The sequence below is a fragment of the Doryrhamphus excisus genome, linkage group LG14 (assembly GCF_037039965.1).
Source record: "Doryrhamphus excisus strain RoL-2023G ecotype Guam linkage group LG14, RoL_Dexc_Guam_v1.1, whole genome shotgun sequence".
Taxonomy (NCBI): domain Eukaryota; kingdom Metazoa; phylum Chordata; class Actinopteri; order Syngnathiformes; family Syngnathidae; genus Doryrhamphus; species Doryrhamphus excisus.
The window spans coordinates 16,508,611-16,526,278 of NC_136370.1; the positions used below are offsets into that span (position 1 = coordinate 16,508,611).

At 41.4% G+C, this 17,668-nt stretch overlaps 1 protein-coding gene and 1 long non-coding RNA gene across 7 annotated transcripts in view; one reads left to right on the plus strand and one right to left on the minus strand.

Annotated features, from left to right (window-relative positions):
- LOC131140056 (ryanodine receptor 3-like) overlaps positions 1-17,668 on the minus strand; it is a 137,426-nt gene that overhangs the window by 13,319 nt on the left and 106,439 nt on the right. For 3 of the 6 annotated variants that reach the window (XM_078796119.1, XM_078796118.1, XM_058090131.2), the window contains 23 exons: positions 16,270-16,351; positions 16,056-16,186; positions 15,656-15,985; positions 14,374-14,614; positions 14,231-14,318; positions 14,057-14,149; positions 11,861-12,031; positions 11,733-11,792; positions 10,519-10,653; positions 9,216-9,328; positions 7,897-7,993; positions 4,965-5,074; positions 4,814-4,865; positions 4,689-4,745; positions 4,523-4,622; positions 4,360-4,439; positions 4,210-4,286; positions 4,030-4,103; positions 2,427-2,444; positions 1,899-1,979; positions 1,742-1,830; positions 1,533-1,661; positions 1,318-1,422 (listed from right to left, as the gene is read on the minus strand). In XM_078796119.1, the coding sequence (XP_078652245.1) occupies positions 1,318-1,422; positions 1,533-1,661; positions 1,742-1,830; positions 1,899-1,979; positions 2,427-2,444; positions 4,030-4,103; positions 4,210-4,286; positions 4,360-4,439; positions 4,523-4,622; positions 4,689-4,745; positions 4,814-4,865; positions 4,965-5,074; positions 7,897-7,993; positions 9,216-9,328; positions 10,519-10,653; positions 11,733-11,792; positions 11,861-12,031; positions 14,057-14,149; positions 14,231-14,318; positions 14,374-14,614; positions 15,656-15,985; positions 16,056-16,186; positions 16,270-16,351 (2,513 nt within the window). Of the gene's footprint in view, positions 1-1,317; positions 1,423-1,532; positions 1,662-1,741; positions 1,831-1,898; positions 1,980-2,426; positions 2,445-4,029; positions 4,104-4,209; positions 4,287-4,359; positions 4,440-4,522; positions 4,623-4,688; positions 4,746-4,813; positions 4,866-4,964; positions 5,075-7,896; positions 7,994-8,506; positions 8,607-9,215; positions 9,329-10,518; positions 10,654-11,732; positions 11,793-11,860; positions 12,032-14,056; positions 14,150-14,230; positions 14,319-14,373; positions 14,615-15,655; positions 15,986-16,055; positions 16,187-16,269; positions 16,352-17,668 lie in introns of all 6 variants that reach the window. The other 3 variants (XM_078796117.1, XM_078796120.1, XM_058090132.2) reach the window with 3 other exon arrangements.
- Positions 611-4,651, plus strand: LOC131140062 (uncharacterized). Its single transcript, XR_009132342.2, has 3 exons — positions 611-692; positions 915-954; positions 4,347-4,651. It is a non-coding gene; the product is annotated as an uncharacterized LOC131140062 (long non-coding RNA).

Genomic DNA, 17,668 nt, shown 5'->3' on the forward strand with positions numbered 1-17,668 from the left:
TCCTCGAAACAAGCCCCCCACAGGCAGCTTCTAGCAAGCCTCCATCCATCAGAGCACGAGTTAATGTTATTTTTCAGTCTAAAAACAGATGGTCTGGTCTGTGTGACTCATTTGGGGTCTTTATCATGTCTGGACTGAGAACATCATCAATCTGAAGTGTACTTTCATAAGCTTCCACTGGGCCTCTGCTTCTCACTGTGACCTCAATTGTCAGATGAGGAACTTTCTGGTCAGGAGGTCTTGATTACAATAAAGTAGACTAAAACAATATTTTACAGACTGACTCATAGCAAATACTGTATATAGATGTGTCTATTGCATTGATCTTTCTGTGATTCTATTGATCTTTGTATGTCCATGCAGACATGGGGAGAACATGCAAACTCCACACAGAGATCACTGAGGGTGGAATTGAACTCAGGGTCTCCTAGCTGTGAGGCCTGTGCGCTAACCACTCGTTCAAAGTGCAGCCCTCTATCGAAGTTGTGATAGGGAAAAGTGACAGGTAGCGTTGTAAATTCCCTCATTGTTAATGTAAAGTTTAGTACAGGCACTGCTCAGGGCAGACTTGGGTTTGTACTAGGCAACTTGCGGGGCAACTAAGGGGTCCTCAGTAGGACTACAGCTAGCCATTCGGTACGTTAGAAGGCTTGCTCTCGTACTGTATATGCCTATCTGCGTTCGTGATAAAGGTAAGTTAATGGGTTGTTAACGATCGTTCGCGACTATTATTTATATGCAAATTAGGAATATCGGCCATTGTTTTGTGTGCGCCAGTGTATTGTACCGACAGTTCAAGTGCTAGCTAACCTGTTGCCGCCCTTTCCAAATACAGTACATATATGTGTGTGTAAATTAGCATGTGCTGTTTTAAGCTCGTGACTTGCATTTATGCTAATGTTCATTCATTACAGAAACCAGACCCATTAAGACATACGACTCACCACGGGCGAGGTAAGTCACTAGGATCCAGTCTCATTCAACACTGTAGCGGCTGCATATAGCACCATCAGCTAAGACAAGACCAAATTATATGATATGGATGTTTACTTTTTGGTTAATGTGAATTTAACTTTTACTGCCAAAAACAATAAAAAATAGATTTTTCTGGGTTCCCCTTGGAATTGTCCTAACTTCACTGATTACCATATGATTATATTCTACACTTTAGCTCATCATCATTACTTGTGTCTGTCACTGCTCCTCCATCTTAAAATGAAAAAGTCACCTGTTTTCATGAGAGGAGGGTGGATTATAGTCATGAACCTGCAGAAAACACTTGTCCCATGTAATCATATGCAGGCCCAGACTACCTACCTGGGATAACTTCATCTGCATGTTGGCAAAAACATGCAGGAAGCCCACAACTGCATCCCACAGTCTGCTGTGAGCCAGGCTCTGTTGGTTTCCTATACACGGACCCTACAGCAAACAGATCACAGTTAGAGATGCGCCATATTGGATGTAAGATCATTAAGATAAATAAGATCGAATAATCAATGTGCCCTCAGATTAGTCTTGTTAAGTCGTACCTGTATATACTCTGTTAACGAGTTGAAGACCTGCTTAGCGACTGCAAGCGCCTTGGAGAAATTCCTCTGCCCAGCCTCATCGATAATATCTTTTCCAGAGTAGTACCAATAAAAATCACTGATGGATTCCTACCAGAAAAAAACAGACAGAGAATATAAACAATGTACAACCTATAAAGTATATTTATGGCAGAGTCCAAATGTCCTACCTGAAGTCTGAGCAAGTAGTCTACAGTACTAATGATGATGTTGACTGTTGTTGTGTTACCCGTCTGTGTCCTCAAAAAGTTCTGAAAATCTACAAATAATGTGTTTTTTATAATTAGGACTACGGATAAAGTTGTTTTTTAGTGGATGCGGACATACCGTTGTTGTGTCCCTCACACAGAAGCTGTAGAAACCTAAAAAGATCCTTTGTGAACTCGTCATTCTGCAGCACTTTGGAACCTGTGGAGCCCAAAAAAACCCAAATGAACTGTTTGTTTCAGTGATTAAGCAAGAAACATTAATTTTAATGTTATTGCATAATTGTAAAGCTGATTTCATTTTAATATATAGACATTGTAATGTGAATAATAAATGAGCTGAGCAAAGCTTTGTTTTCCTGGTGTAAACAAAGCTTTGTGACATTTAACTCTTATCATCTGCTGGTTAGTATAATCCAAATATCTGCCAAGCATTAACTTGTTCCTCCCTCGAATGAACAAACTATCTATGTATGTAGCACATGTTAAAATGAGCATGCATGTGTTCTGTCAAGCCGGGTGAGTAATGATGCTTTTATTGCATTCTGGGTGCAGAGGAGAGGAAGGGGACGGAAGGGGGTCAAGAGGGAGCAACCAAGATGACAGCATTTCATAGAAGAGTAAGGGAGAATCTAAACCGTGTATTTACCCCGCTCACTCACGTTGACTGCGACCGATGACATAAAAAACATGATCAGAGGAACACACAGAAAGCAGACATAAGCCAAGGAGAAGACACTGATATTTAATCACAACCACAGGAGAGAATGATAGTACTACAGCTAGAATTAGAGTACAAAGTTACCATCACTTATGTCTGAACTAGTGAAATGGAAATGAGCTGGAATATGAATGATGATGCATGTTATACACTGATCAATAGGGACAACTATAAACACATATAATGACATTCAGTAAGACCTGTATGGAAATTAACAGTCAGTTTTGATTGACACGGTCAGGAACATAAGGTTTTAGTAATGTAGCATACCTATCATTTATTCATTCATTTTCTACCGCTTATCCTCACGAGGGTCGTGGGGGTGCTGGAGCCTATCTCAGCTGTCTTTGGGCAAGAGGCAGGGCACACCCTGGACTGGTCGCCAGCCAATCACAAGGCACATATAGACAAACAACCATTCACACTCACATTCATACCTATGGACAATTTGGAGTCGCCAATTAACCTAGCATGTTTTTGGAATGTGGGAGGAAACCGGAATACCCGGAGAAAACCCACGCATGCACAGGGAGAACATGCAAACTCGGGTCTTCTAGCTGTGTGGCCTGCGCGCTAACCACTCATCCACTGTGCAGGCTGAGTGCCTATCAATAGTTTAATAAAAAAGAAGGAATATATTGTGATTAGCAATCTGGGGTTTTCTCCCACATAATTGCCGGGTTTCATTACACGTCTGGTTGTTATTCGTCATGGAGGATAGATGAGGATCAAACAGGCGTAGTTGGTGCGAGACTTAAAATAAAAAAATCCGCCTACATGAAGTGTTCTCCTGTGTGGAAATCATTCATTTTGGGAAAACTTATTGAATACTTCCCAGAAAACAGCAAGAGAGGTGGCTGCTGAACCTTTCGCTCTTGTCCAGTGGAGCAGAGTATGAACATATTCAAGCCCGCAGGGACCAACAAGCAAAATGTATACTAAAACCACAGCTAAAATATTGTTGGAACTGCAAAATGCTCATTAAATGAAGAAATACAGAAAGTATTGGCTCACAGCAACAAAATATAAACAAGAAACTTAAGCCTTTAGAATGTCGGTGAAGACTTCTAATCAAGTCATCAATGAGAAAATGGACGCAAATCATTTGCTTGCCATCTACAACATCAACACTTATGCAAAAGATTGCTGGGCAACAAGGAAGCAACTGTATACTCTCAATAAGCAACTGGACAACATTATCTTCACACAAAAATGTAATTTGGTGCAATTTGCATACAGGCCCTTTAAGGTTTGAAACGTTTGATTAAGCTTTGTACTTTGTATATTCTTATTCTATTGCTCATTTGTCCTGCAGTTAGTAGGATGTGAACACTAGGGGGCAGACTTTCACTTGTTGATAAAATTATAACGCTATGGAGCATATCCATTGTTTTAGAGTGGGATAAACATTATACATTATATGAATTATACCATTCATTGTATTAATGATGTAATAAAAACAAAATAGGATTTAGATGACTAACATTTGGACTATATATGTAGATAAGATCAACAACAGTCAGTTACTTACTCGATCCTTCTTCAGTAACCATCCCTAGACCTTCTGCTTTGTTTTGCCTCTCAAATGCATTCAGGTCCAGGACACTAACAGGAGAAATAATACAATGTTGGATTCAAATATTTAAGTCATAGTTGTGCAACTAAAAAAAAAAAAAAGAAAACAAAAAATTAGTGTCTTTATGTACTGTACCTGCAAGACATCATTAGTCCAGATAAGCTTTTGAAGAAGCCGACATCCCTCTTCTCTTTAAGGTAGTCCAACATTTTCTGCACAGAACAATGAAGTTAATTGGGTTCATGAAATTCATTTCAGAATTTCTTCTCCAGGAGTGCTCGTTACCTGCTGGACCAGAATGTTTCCCCCATTGAGAATAGAGATGCCCAGCTTCAGGGTAAAGGTCACCATAGCAACCAGTCGACCTGATTGATGACCATAAGGTATAAATCATACTTACAGCGATAAGTGGTGACTGCATGAGACGGGACTGGTGAAGATACTCCACCTTTACTAGCACCAATCATCTGGAGCACCATTTCTGCAGCCCCGCGGTCGTGCAGTCGAGCCTGCTGGTACAACATCTTTTGTTTCTCCATTTCCTTTTCCTGTAAGACATGACACCATTTATGCACCGCACTGTGAAATAATTATTGTGCCTGCTTCAGTCATACCTCAAAGGTTTTGTCTTTTTCTTCCTCGTCGTTCTCCTCTTCACCTTCTGCACAACTCTGAGACAGAAAATATGTCAAACCTACCAATTTTTGTATCAGTCAAAGCCAATAAGATATTAAAGTACCTTTGCCATCATATCGGCATATGCAATGTATAAGGGATCTTCTTCCAAAGAGCTGAAGGACAAAATATCATCAGTACCGTATGAGTCAAATCTGATGGTGCTGAACTGCAAAGCATTCAGTCAGACGTGTGTGGGTACGTCCATGATTTACCTGCACTCGGTCAAAGCATTGTGGCTGAAATGCAGAATGAGTTGGTGAAGAGGATCCGGCTGTTTCCGGATGTCCTCCTCTTCCTCGTCTTCAACTTTGGGCTGTGTTTTCTAGACAAGTCAAGGCCTCTCATTATGAACTATACGGTATATTAGACTGCTGTGAGGCCATCTGACTCACCTGGACACGACAAGCTTCTATGTGGATACACTGGAAGCATGCAGGCCATCGAGCACAAGGACAAGGATATTCTCATGCAAAGGTGACATGCAGCAGCTTGGTAAAGGCGTAGAATGGAAATAAGCATGATTCTCCGTGAGCCCATTTTACATGTTTAAATGTTTTAGCGCAGGGGTTGGCAAACTACAGCCCGGGGGCCACATGTGGCCCGCCAGTTGCTTCCAAAGTACCGTATTTTCTGGACTATAAGTCGCACAATGCCAAAAATGCATAATTAGGTAGAAAAAAAACATAATTCATAAGTCGCACTTTTTGCGGGTGATTTATTTTACAAACTACTTGACCAAAACCGACATTACGTCCTCTTGGAAGGAAAGTTCTAACAATAAAAGAATAGAGAACAGGCTGAATAGGTGTCAGATATGCTAACGCAATGATTATTCTGCTACATGAAAAATAAACATGAACAGAAAAGGTGTCCAGTTTAAACAGTTTTTTCATTTATAAGTCGCTCTGGAGTATAAGTTGCAGGAACAGCCAACCTATGAAAAAAAAAGTGTGAGTTATAGTCCAGAAAATACGATATTTAGACCCTCGTGAGGAAAAAGCGGTAAAAAATGAATGAATGAATGAACCTTTAACATACAAATACTCCCCCTGGTGGCAGTGAGCAGCGTAGGGTGACGACAGCGCTCTTTGATTGGATACTGGGCGATGAAGTTGCTTTCCTAACATTATTCTCCTTTTCTATTCTTTCAAAACCCATCCAAATTTAGGACCTCATAACCAAAACAGTTTTTTTTCCGTTATTATGCAGGTTTTAAACAAGTGGAAGAAGAATATAAATACTAAAGAAGCACAGACTAAACATTAAACTGGCAAGCTGAGACACTGTCGAACATACAGCGGGGAAAATAAGTATTGAACACGTCAACATTTCTCTCAAAAAACATATTTCTAATCGAGCTATTGACATGAAATTTTCACCAGATGTCGGCATCAACTCAAGTAATGCACACATACAAAGAAATCCAAACATTTATGTCCATAAATTAAGTTATGTGTAATAAAGTGAAAAGGCACAGGGAATAAGTATTGAACACGCGTACTGAAATTTATTTAATACTTAGTGCAAAAACCTTTGTTGGTGATTACAGCCTCAAGACGCCTCCTGTATGGAGAAACCAGTCGAATACATTGCTCAGGTGTGATTTTGGCCCATTCATCCACACAAACTGCCTTCAAATCTTCAAGGTTCCGGGGGTCTCTTCTGTGAACCCGGATCTTCAGTTCTTTCCAAAGATTTTCAATTGGATTCAAGTCTGGTGATTGACTGGGCCATTCTAGCAGCTTTATTTTCTTTTTCCAAGCTGTGTGCTTGGGATTGTTGTCTTGCTGAAAGATCCACCCTCTTTTCATCTTCAGCAGCCTGGCAGATGACAGCAGATTCTGATCAAGAATGTCTCGATACTTTTCTCCAGTCATTATTCCTTCAATGATATGAAGTCTACCAGTACCACATGCTGAAAAACAGCCCCACGCCATGATGCTCCCACCTCCAAACTTGACTGTTGGTATGGTGTTTTGGGGGTGATGTGCAGTGCCATTTTTCCTCCAAACATGTTGTGTCTTATGACATCCGAAGAGTTCAATTTTGGTCTCATCTGACCAGAGTATGTTCTCCCAGAATGTCATGGGTTTATCCAAATGTTGTGTCGCAAACTCCAAACGAGCTTCAACATGCTTCCTCTTCAAAAATGGAGTCTTGCGTGGTGTGCGTGCATGGAGGCCATGGCGGTTGAGTGCATTACTTATTGTTTTCTTTGAAACAACGGTACCTGCTGATTCCAGGTTTTTCTGAAGCTCTCCACGAGTGGTCCTGGGCTGTTGGAGAACCCTTCTGATGATTGTTTTGACTCCTCTGTCTGAAATCTTGCGAGGAGCACCTGGCCGTGGCTGGTTTATGGTAATGCCGTGTTCTTTCCACTTCCGGATGATGGCCCCAATGGTACTCACTGGAACTTTCAGAAGTTTAGAAATGCGCCTGTAACCAATGCCTTCAGTGTGTTTTGCAACAATAAGGCTGCGTAGGTCTTTGGACAGCTCTTTGCTTTTACCCATCATGCAATGCTTCTTGTCTAACACCTTGCTGGTGAGAAACCTTTTTAAAAGGCATTAATCAGGACTAAACCAGCCGATATTACTTTGCACTAATAGGGGACAGGTTAACCTTCTAAATACTGACAAACTCCAGCTGCTTTCTTGGCTTTCCAGACCTTTTTACCCCTCCTTTTCTTCATGTGTTCAATACTTATTCCCTGTGCCATTTCACTTTATTACACATAACTTAATTTATGGACATAAATGCTTGGATTTCTTTGTATGTGTGCATTACTTGGGTTGATGCCGACATCTGGTGAAAATTTCATGTCAATAGCTCGATTAGAAATATGTTTTTTGAGAGAAATGTTGACGTGTTCAATACTTATTTTCCCCGCTGTAGCTCTACAAGACAACTCGGTGATGCCGCTCTGACATCAGCGGCGATGTCATGCTTGCTACACAAATGGGCCACCTCACTGACAGGTGATAAGGAACACTATGAAAGGCCAGGTGTTACCCAGTGCAATGTGGCAGACGCCGTCAAAACAATATCACAAGTAAAGCAGGATGGGTCAGGGGGGAGGGCCAAAGCTACCCGCAGCACGTCCGCCAACACAAATGTACGGGAGGGCCTTTATTTAGTACTTACTGCAAGATCCTGTACTAGCTTCTCTTCAAAAGAGTACTCCTCTGTTTCTATCCATATTCTCTGATAGGCCAGGAGGAAGAGGTTAATAGAGCGATGCCTACGGAGGGGGTAAGAGGACATTAGCCTGGGTTAGATCCAAGCAGAGCAAAGGAGGGAAGCAGGCCCTTGAGGAGAGGTTTAGAAAGGTTAGTCAGGGTACTGGTACATCCCACTGGCCATACATTGGTTATGGTTTAAGAAAGATAAATGTCAGATGTCAGCTTTGAGGAGGATCAGTCAAACCCGATTGGGTGAGCAGAATAATGTTGTATAATAATAACACATGCAATCTTGAGCCAGTGGCAGACAGAAATGATCAATATTATGATTATATTCTATATTAGTACGTCCATTCCTAGTTCTAACCTACACATCTGACCTTTGACCTCACCTAAACCCAATATCGCAAGTTGTCGCTTTTTTCAGCTCAATGCCTTACTGCATAATACACAGACCAGTGGAGAAACCAGTATGGATATTTGAATGGAAGTTAAGAATTGTGCCTGGAAAGGGAGCAAAGGGTCGTTACACGAGGCGGGCGCGGCCTCTGCAACATTGTTGACTACGTTACCGTCAGCATGGAGAGCAGACTGTCATAGCCTGAGTTCTCATGCATTTTCTCCAGCCAAATATGTCGGTAGGCATTCAGGAAGTAATTGTTATTTTTGTCCCTGAGGTGGGGAATAGAGGAAGTACAATAGTGTGTGACACTGAGGACAGAGCAAAGATTTCAACTGAATAGACTTGACATTACTCCTCACATGCAATACAAGAGTACTCCAGGGCAAAATGTGGCCGCCATGGAAATAGGGTAGTAATTGTTTGCTATACTGGGACATATTTCACTGTCAACAAGTCTGAATGAATGTGACATGCTGCCAGGCAGGCAGGTTGCCGCCTCTGAGCACATATTGAAGGTGGCCGCCCTCCTGCTTGGGCCCCATAATTGTTTTCCTCCTACTGTAGCTGGCTTCCTGTAATTGAGTTACAGACCAGCAGGGCATGAAATTGCTGGTGTCCCTTTTTTTGAAAAGGGAAAACATCTGCAGGCCAGACATTTATCCTACAAACACACGGCGGGCGCCTGTGCATTAATGCATGGTCACGATCCAGGAAGTGAAAAATGAGGTTTCACAGAGAAAACACTAAGAAAGATGTTGCAGATGCTAGAACAATTACAGGGAGCTGTCCAATATGTGTCCTCATGGAAGGGTCCTTATAAGGTTTTTAGCATCGTTTAGCACATGTATTCTGAAAGTATAACATTTTTATTGCGATACCTCGGTAGGTTATAGAGTGGAGCCATTCGGAAACAAGCGACGACGGCTCTTTTCCTCTGCTTGGACAGCAACTTCTGCCAGACACATTTCTTGGATCTCAACGGCTGCTCCACCTAATAGAAACAGTACATTTATCACACACATAATATCTTTCAGCTCAAGTGTTTTAAGTGATTGTAATTCATGTTAATCATCGTCAACCTGGTCATAACAAAGTGTATGCAGAAGATGGGAAAACACTTTTAAATCCATCCATCCATTTTCTATGCTCACTAGGGCCGCGTGAACCAGTCCACTTATAACTGTACTTTCATTCATTCATTTTCTGCCACTTATCCTCACGAAGGTCGCAGGGGTGCTGGAGCCTATCCCAGCTGTCTTCGGGCGAGAGGCGGGGTACACCCTGGACTGGTGGCCAGCCAATCACAGGGCACATATAGACAAACAACCATTCACACTCACATTCATACCTATGGACAATTTGGAGTCGCTAATTAACCTAGCATGTTTTTGGAATGTGGGAGGAAACCGGAGTACCCGGAGAAAACCCACGCATGCACGGGGAGAACATGCAAACTCCACACAGAGATGGCCGAGGATGGAATCGAACTACGGTCTCTTAGCTGTGCAGCACATGGGAAATTAATTGTTCAATAATATTTAATGTTTTGTTAAAAATCACACAATTAACAGAAAACTTTATGTATAAAAGCACATTACACATTACTCAGTATTAGACTGTATTAGTACTTGTTGTCTATTATGTGTGTGAAGTAAGAGCCAGGTAAAATACGGTAAGGTAAAGTTGAGCAATCACACACGCTGGCGCCACATTTTATTTTTCATTTTCATGGTTAGCTCACAGACCTCACAGCTAGGAGACCTGAGTTCAATGAGAACATGCAAACTCCACTGGGATTGAACTCGGGTTTCCTAGGTGTGAGGTCTGCGCGCTAACCACTCGTCCACCGTGCAGTCCTATAACTGTACTTATAAACAGAATATTGGTCCGGTCTGCAGTGTTAACAAATAAGCTATACAAATGAATCACTGACCTGTTATGGAATAAATGAAAAAAAGGTACAGAGTACCAGTTTTTGACACTTGGTGGAGCACTCTTCCACTCCAAACAAGTTAACCATGTGAAAAACTATGGAAAACCACCAGGGTTCAGTAGATTATATTCTTCATTAGTGCATTTAGTAACATGATGTGAAACAGTTAATATTCACAGATGAAGTATGCCACCTGTTTTCTGCCAACACCTCCACCTCCATTGTGTGAAAGTGCAAATTGTTCCTACCAGCTCCAGGTTGAAGACAGCAGCGGAGATTCTCTGGATCCGGTCCACCACCTTCTCAGGATCAGGAGGTCCCTCACCGCGTATTATGATATCCTTGTAAAGGTTTATCTGCCACCTCACGGCAGGGTCTTCAGACTGGGGGCAGTTATCACAGAAGGATGTCAAATTCATTCATTCATTCATTCATTCATAATATTAATATATATATAATATTCTAACGCTTATCCTCACAAGGATCGCGGGGGGTGCTGGAGCCTATCCCAGCTGTCTTGGGGCGAGAGGCGGGGTACACCCTGGACTGGTGGCCAGCCAATCACAGGGCACATATAGACAAACAACCATTCACACTCACATTCATACCTATGGACAATTTGGAGTCGCCAATTAACCTAGCATGTTTTTGGAATGTGGGAGGAAACCCGGAGAAAACCCACTAAGAATTTTCAAAGAACTTCCTCCAAGGGTGGAATTGAACTCGGGTCTCCTAGCTGTGAGGCCTACGTGCTAACCACTATTCCGCCGTGCCGCCCACCTCTATTGATATGATATAAAAGTGCAATATTAAAAAATAAAATATCAATACAGCCCTAAAAATCAATACAAAAAAAATTATAAAAAAATTGTTACAAACATAATAAAACAAACAAAAAAATCAATCAATTTGAAATAATGTTTTATACTATATTATACATGATAATTCTATTTTTATTGATGTTCTAATAAAGAAATGAAGGCGCCTCAAGGGGGTTTGAAATGATTCAATGACACTATAATATAAGAAAATAAATAAAATAAAATATCAATAAAGCTGAAAAACTGATTTTAAACTAAATAAAAAACAGCAAATATGGTTTTGATTGATGTTTTCATTAAAGGCGTCCTTGCCAAGCATCAAAAGGGATTATGAAATGACACAAAGCTAAAAAAAAAAAAAAAAAAAAAAAGCATGATGTCGGTTTCACTTTTGGATAAATTGAATCTCGCCACTCATAAAAAGTCATTCTGTGACTCAGCTACTAGACGAATCACGAGTCCCACTAGCCCAAAGTGCTTTAGATGGACCCAAGCATGGAACCATTGGTCTAGTGTGAGTACTAGTACTGTAATGGGGAGTCATTAGTCCTAGATACCCCATCAGTTGTATTATTCTGAGTTTTTCATTTAAGAATTCCCTGCTAAGCGGTGTCAGGGCAGCATTCATTCATCACACTCACCTTTTCTCTGAGGTGAAGGTTTTGCCGAATGTGATCTTTGACCTCATCATCCGTGTCTCTCTGTAAAACAATATTCAAAAACTTAGACGTGAATCAAATGTGTTTTGTCACTTTTTTGTTAGTCTGACCATCAAATAGCGTGTCTTGGCCAAGGAGATGAGTTCCTGGTCTCCCGGGGTGCACATGTTCAGGCCGATTGGAAGCATCTTCTTCAGAGCGGCCACGATTAGTGATGTCTGGATGGAATAGAACTCACCCCGCCTTTTCTTGTGTTTCCTCTCCTGGTCCTGTCCGCCAGACTGAAACAAATACAGTATTCACCTTACAAAATACACAACGAAGGAGAAATACAATAACGTATTACACTTCATGTCAACGGTGTAACTCATCATAAAGTAGAGAATTATCATTTATCAATGATCTTATAACAAAGTAGGAGCCTGGATGAAAATAAAAGCCAGTGACAGCAATAAAGGCATTGTTTGTCAGCCATGGCACAATCTGTGATATCTGTAAGCATATAAATATCTCACACCTCAGATAAAAACACAACTAACAAGCTGTCTCTATTCCAAAAGCAAGATGTCACAAAAAAAAAAAGTAGAAAGGAAATCTCCACTACTGAGCCAAATCCAGGCAGCAGGCTCTGGGAAAAACATACATATATCCACACTGATTCAAAAACACACATAACAACATAGATACAAACTTGGGCCGAATAGTGGCCAAACACAACACAATCTTAAAATTTAACACATTTCAATATTTCACCCAGTAAAGGACAACAAAGAACGAGGAAATGTACTATGCCACACACAGCAATAAAAAGGATAAAAAAGACACCAGCAAACAGAATAATATGACTTCACTTTCAATGACAAAGCACAGAGGCACAATGCACTATTTATTGTCTTTCCAGTAAGCTGCCATGGAAACATGCACTGCATCACTCTACCTTTTCCTTAAAGGACTGTATAAAGAGAGAGAGAGAGAGAGAGAGAGACAGGTAGGTAGAAGGGTGACAGTTAATGGAGGCTCACTTTGTTGTGTCCACTGCAGTGAAAGCCGTCTCTTTAAAAGCATTATAATGCAATACTTGCTTCAGACGGGTGAGTGTTAGTTCCATCCACTTATAAAAGTATTTTTGGTTATTTGTTTTCTGATACTGTATACATTTTATATACCGTATATATTTTTCTGTTGATAATTGATTGTATTGTTTGGGAAAGCTTGTTTATTTTCCTTTTGAATGATACCCCATTTGTAAAAAAAAAACATGCTGAGTTTCATATAAAATGAGCCAAATCTTGAAAGTCTTTGCCAAACAGTTTATTCTGTGTGTGTGAAAAAATATTTCTGGGTCTTGGAAAAAGATGTTACTCTGTTTCACAAAGGTTTCATTATTGGCTTGCATTAAAAAAAACAAAGATGATTCAAATCAGTAATGGTTGAAAACATTGCTGAACCAAAAATCTGTTTGAAAATATATACCGTATTTTCTGGACTAAGAGTCACACTTTTTTTCATAGGTTGGCTGTTCCTGCGACTTATACTCCAGAGCGACTTATAAATGAAAAAACTGTTTATTTTACATAAACTGGACACCTTTTCTGTTCATGTTTATTTTTTGTATAGCTGAATAGCCATTGTGTTAGCATATCTTACACCTATTCAGCCTGTTTTCTATTCTTGTATTGTTTATTTCCGTAATGTCTGTTATGGTCAAATAATGCGACTTATACTCCAGTGCGACTTATGTATGTTTTTTTCTACCTCATTATGCATTTTTGGCCTTGTATGACTTATACTCAGGAGCAACTTATAGTCCAGAAAATATGGTAAATATTACATCTGGTAATAAAGATTACTAGCTGTTTAAAATCCATTTTTAATGTCTAACTTTTTATACCTGACTGCTGCGCCCCGCCCCACTTTTAGCTTTGTTTTTAGTTCTGAATGAATGTATGGATATTGTATTTTAATGCATCGTTTACTCTGCTTTTACTCAACTCTATTTTTTTTCTCTACTGTAAAGCGTCTTTGAGTACTTTGAAAAGCGCTGTACAAATAAAATGTATTATTATTATTATTATTAGCATAACTCCTGGCTATTTTATATATTGGCAGGCACAATGCAAAGGCGTACATCACTTTGTAGCCTAAAAAAACACTTTTAAAAGGTCACACATGACTTAAAAGAGTGGTAAAGGTAACTTAATGGGCAGCATTAAACCTTGATGGGAACATCCATGGTTAAGTACAGTATCAATCATATTGCATAAATATGATGTTATGCTGGCATGAAGTGATGCATGTAAACTAACCTTTGACATCTTAGTTTTATTGTCTCCAGTCAGGAAGGAAAGATTGTTGATTTCATTCTGGACCACAAAGTTCTGCTCCTCTCGTTTGAAATTCTGTGAAATTGTAAAAAAAAAAAAAAATTACATTAAAAATGTTTAATCAGATATCCAACTAATACTGTTATGTTTTCTTACATGTGATTTGCACCACAGGATAAAAATCTCAGCAACCATTTTGAAGAGCTGATTAGAGTCTGGGTCTGGTTCTTTCAGCCATCTGGATCTGCACATAAGGAGGTTTGACCTTGACCTTATTCATCTAACAGCAATGATCTCACCTGTTGTTGTCCACATAGCGAATGAGCATGGGGTAAAAGGCGTAAAGGTCCCTGCAGAGCACAGCGAACTCATCCAGGATCAGCAGCTCGGCCTCTTGGGTGTCTCCCTTGCTGTCAGCCTTCAACAGCTCCTCCTCGGACACCACCTTCACCGTCTTCTTCTTCAACTTCTCCAGCGTTGGCAGGAAGTGACTCTTTAACAGGTCAGTGCGGGCTTTACTGATGATGGGCTGCACGTACACTGGAAACACAAACAGTGAAAACATGCAGAATACGTATCGAGTCAGCCATGAATGCAGAGTGAAAAAAGTTCTCCCATTCCATGTGGAAGTGGTACATTTCTTTGCTTCTTATTTTGTCCTTCTTCTCCACTCAGTTTCAAAACTAGCTTGCTATCCTTAAACTGGAAGCTGTCTTTTAGCCTGCATGTAAGAGTTGCACAATGTGGTAATACTAATACGTGAGTGGGCTGCACGGTGGTCCAGTGGTTAGCGCGCAAACCTCACAGCTATTTCTGTGTGGAGTTTGCATGTTCTCCCCGTGCATGCGTGGGTTTTCTCCGGGTACTCCGGTTTCCTCCCACATTCCAAAAACATGCTAGGTTAATTAGCGACTCCAAATTGTCCATAGGTATGAATGTGAGTGTGAATGGTTGTTTGTCTACATGTGTCCTGTGATTGGCTGGCCACCAATCCAGGGTGTACCCCGCCTCTCGCCTGGAGACTACTAGGATAGGCTCCAGCATACCCCTGCAACCCGAGTGACGATAAGCAGCATCAAAAATGGATGGATGAATTCTGTTGGCTAGTTTGCACCATGTCGATCATTACATTACATCAGGGGTGGGCAAACTACGGCCTGGGGGCCACATCCGGCCCGCCAAGTGTTTAAATACGGCGCTGCGATTGGCTGAGTTTGCATGTTCTCCCCGTGCATGTGTGGGTTTTCTCCGGGTACTCCGGTTTCCTCCCACATTCCAAAAACATGCTAGGTTAATTAGCGACTCCAAATTGTCCATAGGTATGAATGTGAGTGTGAATGGTTGTTTGTCTATATGTGCCCTGTGATTGGCTGGCGACAGCTGGGATAGGCTCCAGCACCCCCACGACCCTCGTGAGGATAAGCGGTAGAAAATGAATGAATGAAAGAGTGTAAAGGTGACTATAGGGGTGCTATTTCATTTCTACAGAGTTCTAATAAAAGTAAAACCATATTTTGAAGGTTTTTCTACAACAAAAGTACTCAATTTATGAATACTGTTCAATACTGTATTGAGTCCTACCTGCAATCCTCTTCATCCACGACGCCTCATCGATGCCCAGGTTGTTGTTGAGGATTTTCAGGATGTTGCCCAGAATGAGGCTGAGGTGGTGTGACGTGACGGTGGTGCAGCACACACTGCTGCTGCTGCTGCTGGCCAGCTGGTTCTCGGGCCCCCTTTCCCACCAGTAGGACAGGTAGTTGCAAAGCATGGGCAGGACCACTTCGATCACATGGGGCATCTCTGTGTACCGCGCTCCAGATTCGGCCATGTCGTTGATGTCTTTCACCAGCCCGTCAAGTCGGGGCATACCGGGACACATTTTCTCAACTGATTCTGGAATTCCGAGCACTAAAGATTGTATTTAGTATTTAGTATCACATCGAAAGGATTGTCGGGAAAAGAACAACATCTAACTTACTAGCTCGTTCACGGCCGCTTTTAGTGTTAAAAACAGAGCATGGGTTGTACATGTTCAGCATGGGTTCCAAGAAAGCCACGGGCATGGCCCCCGCTAAAGTGGCCAGACACTGACCCAGAGCTGGCAGCTGTCTGAAAAGGCGGGGAACAGAACAGGACAAAGTGGTTCAATGTATGGATTCGATTACAAACACTGCAAATTCGCTGTGGGATACCTTTCTACGTAGATGTTCTTCCCGGTCCCCAGAGCATAGAGGCTGGTCAGGATCCGATAGCAAGACACTTGGACATCATCCACTGCAAAGTGCAAAACAATTCCAACTGAATCATGTCCCGTTAAACGTCAGCTGTCTCTTTTATTCATAGACGAAGAATGGTGGAAGTCCGACACGTGTAGAGAGCTGGAAATAATCATTAGATAGCAAGGTTGCTTCTGGTACACCTGGTTAGCATTTCAGAAACAGCCTCAACATTTGAATGCTGAAGCTGTTCACTTGCTAATTGGCCAAGATTTAAAAAGGTCAAACTGCCGTCATGCACGCCATCGACTGAAACCGCAGCATAATCTTGAGAAACTTTGTCAACTTCTAATATGAGGAAGTTTTGTTTTTCTTTGGCTTATATGATTTTCTAATACCACTCATTGCAACGAGGGAAAAATGTGATGGCAACCATAGAACTGGAGATGCCAGTCTTTGAAATGAATCTGAATCTGTTCACAAAAGGGAACATTTGATTGGATTTTCAAGTGTGGATGTTCTTCCCGTGCATACATGGGTTTTCTCCGGGTACTCCGGTTTCCTCCCACATTCCAGAAACATGCTAGGTTAATTGGCGACTCCAAATCATTTATTTTATAACAGGTCAGTGATTCGTTTGTCTAGCTTATTTGTTAACACTGCAGACTACCAATGTTCTGTTTATAAGTACAGTTATAGGGCTGCACAGTGGTTGAGTGGTTAGCGTGCAGACCTCACAGCTAGGAAACCCGAGTTCAATTCCAGTGGAGTTTGCATGTTGCATCCGTGGGTTTTCTCCGGGTACTCCGGTTTCCCCCCACATTCCAAAAACATGCTAGGTTAATTAGTAACTCCAAATTGTCCATAGGTATGAATGTGAGTGTGAATGGTTGTTTGTCTATATGTGCCCTGTGATTGGCTGGCCACCAGTCCAGGGTGTACACCGTCTCTCGCTCCAAGACAGCTGGGATAGGCTCCAGCATGCTCGAAACCTTAGTGAGGATAAGCGGTAGAAAATGAATGAATGAATAATAAGGGATGAAACAGGCTGCACGGCGGATGAGTGGTTAGTGCGCAGGCCTCACAGCTAGGAGACATGAGTTCAATTCCACTCTTGACCATCTCTGTGTGGAGTTTTGTGTGGGTTTTCTCCGGGTACTCCGGTTTCCTCCCACATTCCAAAAACATGCTAGGTTAATTAGCAACTCCAAATTGTCCATAGGTATGAATGTGAGTGTGAATGGTTGTTAGTCTATATGTGCCCTGTGATTGGCTGGCCACCAGTCCAGTGTGTACCCCGCCTCTCGCCCTAAGACAGCTGGGATAGGCTCGTGAGGATAAGCGTTACAGAAAATGGATGGCTGGATTTCGGCTT